General features: G+C 41.3%; 1 protein-coding gene across 1 annotated transcript in view; it reads right to left on the reverse strand.

Annotated features, from left to right (window-relative positions):
• Nucleotides 1-535, reverse strand: part of LOC101850283 (dynein heavy chain 10, axonemal) — a 19,085-nt gene extending 18,550 nt beyond the window's left edge. Inside the window, exon 1 of the mRNA XM_005108750.3 lies at nucleotides 497-535. Coding sequence (XP_005108807.2) covers nucleotides 497-535 — 39 coding nt within the window. The remainder of the gene's footprint in view (nucleotides 1-496) is intronic.
• Between the last annotated feature and the right edge of the window lie 1,192 nt (nucleotides 536-1,727).

The following is a 1,727-nucleotide window of genomic DNA, read 5'->3' on the forward strand; positions in this document are numbered from 1 at the left end:
AAATACTCACCAATGAAACTAAACGTCTCCTATAAGTAGAGCAATGCCCACTTTTGGTGCAGGGCAAGATTTTAAGAAACCCCGAAATCTGGGTTAGCCCGCTTGTCCTTAAAAGCGACCATTTATGAGCCTGCTTTTACGTCTACCTGTCCAAGACAATCCCATGTACAAAAGACCACTTGCCACTCTCCTCTTACGGTTTTATTTCTATACCACAATATCATTGCGTAAGATGACCACGTCTTTAAGACGATCAATTTTCTCCTTAACGATCAGCGGTCGTCTTACACAGGTTGGACTTAGTTTTAGTTTAGTAGGGGTTTTTCGACGCTCGCAACTGCATAAGGTCACATGAGCACCAGAAGATTAGAGGTGTTACAAGAGAGTAACAAACATAAAAAAGATGAAGGGGGAGATAAGGACGATAGATTTTTTATAGGAAAGAAGAAGCAAACCACACCAGAGCACCCGCCAACCATCCACTGCTTTGACTTACGGGGAGACCCGGTATGGCGATCCCAGAGAAAAAAATCATGTGGCATCTTCTGATCTATCGGGTCACAAAACAATTAAAATAAAAACATCCTAAAAGACTGATAGGGGCGTTGGAAAAGTGCATAATATTGAACTACAAATCCTTCCAAAAATTCCTGTTTTTTCTGGATTTTTTTTCTTCTCAAAATCTGCTTTTTGACATATATGACCTCCTTGGTGCGAGGAGTTTTCTCAAAACTGCAAAAGTGAGGAGCTTAAAATTTCGGCATTCAAGTGCTTTAAGATCTATTCTGGGGATTTATGTGAGGAAAATGGGAAATAATGGTAACTTGTGGTAATATTCAATTTTGTTTCTAAAATAATCCCCAAAGCTTTGTTAACTGACTCTCGGGGGTCCATTGACTTTTGTGCTCATTTTTTAAATATAAAAAATAGGTTAAAATCTTTTCATAGATCCACAGTCCATATCGGTTTGCACTTGTGTACCAAATTTCATGCTGTAGTTTCGATATTTTTAATGAAATTTTTCTGCACTAAGAACCTGGTTTTGAAAATCCAAGGTGGCCGCCACAGAGACCCATTTTTTTCAGAAAACAAATCAACAAATTCACCCTTAGGGCACGCTAGTTACCTATGAACTTTTTGTACAATGACATGAAGATGAATAAAAGTCATTCGTTTTGATTTTTTTTCCGGGAGTGCATGTCTCCCCTTAATGTGCTTTCCCTCCACCCCTCCTAGTTATCTGAAATAACAGAGAGCGTTTGTATAGCACGCTTTGCGCCCTCAATCAGCCTAGCAATCCGCCCCGACCAGACCCGATCCCCCAAGTGGTCGCCTTTAAGGACAAGCGGGCTAACCCAGTTTTCGGGGGTTTCCAGAAATCTTGACCTACACCAAAAGTAGGAACATGTATTGCCCTACCTATAGGAGAGGTTTGGTTTCCTTGGTGTGTATATTTGTTTGGTTATAGAGAAAACTCTCCTTGTCTTTTAAAGAAACTGAACAAGGGGCAAAAACTTTACTTTCGATTTTCTCAAAACAGCATATTTCGGGATAGCCCCCTTGTGCTTAAAAGCGACCATTTAAGAAAACGTTCGTTCCTTGTGTTTCTCCACCAGTGGTATGACCTGGACATGCCAGAGGCGACCGAGCTCCCTGCTGGCTACGACAAGACACTGACCTCCTTCCAGAAGCTGGTCCTTTTGAGATGCTTCCGCGTGGACAGGATC

The sequence above is a fragment of the Aplysia californica genome, unplaced genomic scaffold, assembly GCF_000002075.1.
Source record: "Aplysia californica isolate F4 #8 unplaced genomic scaffold, AplCal3.0 scaffold00717, whole genome shotgun sequence".
Lineage (NCBI taxonomy): Eukaryota > Metazoa > Mollusca > Gastropoda > Aplysiida > Aplysiidae > Aplysia > Aplysia californica.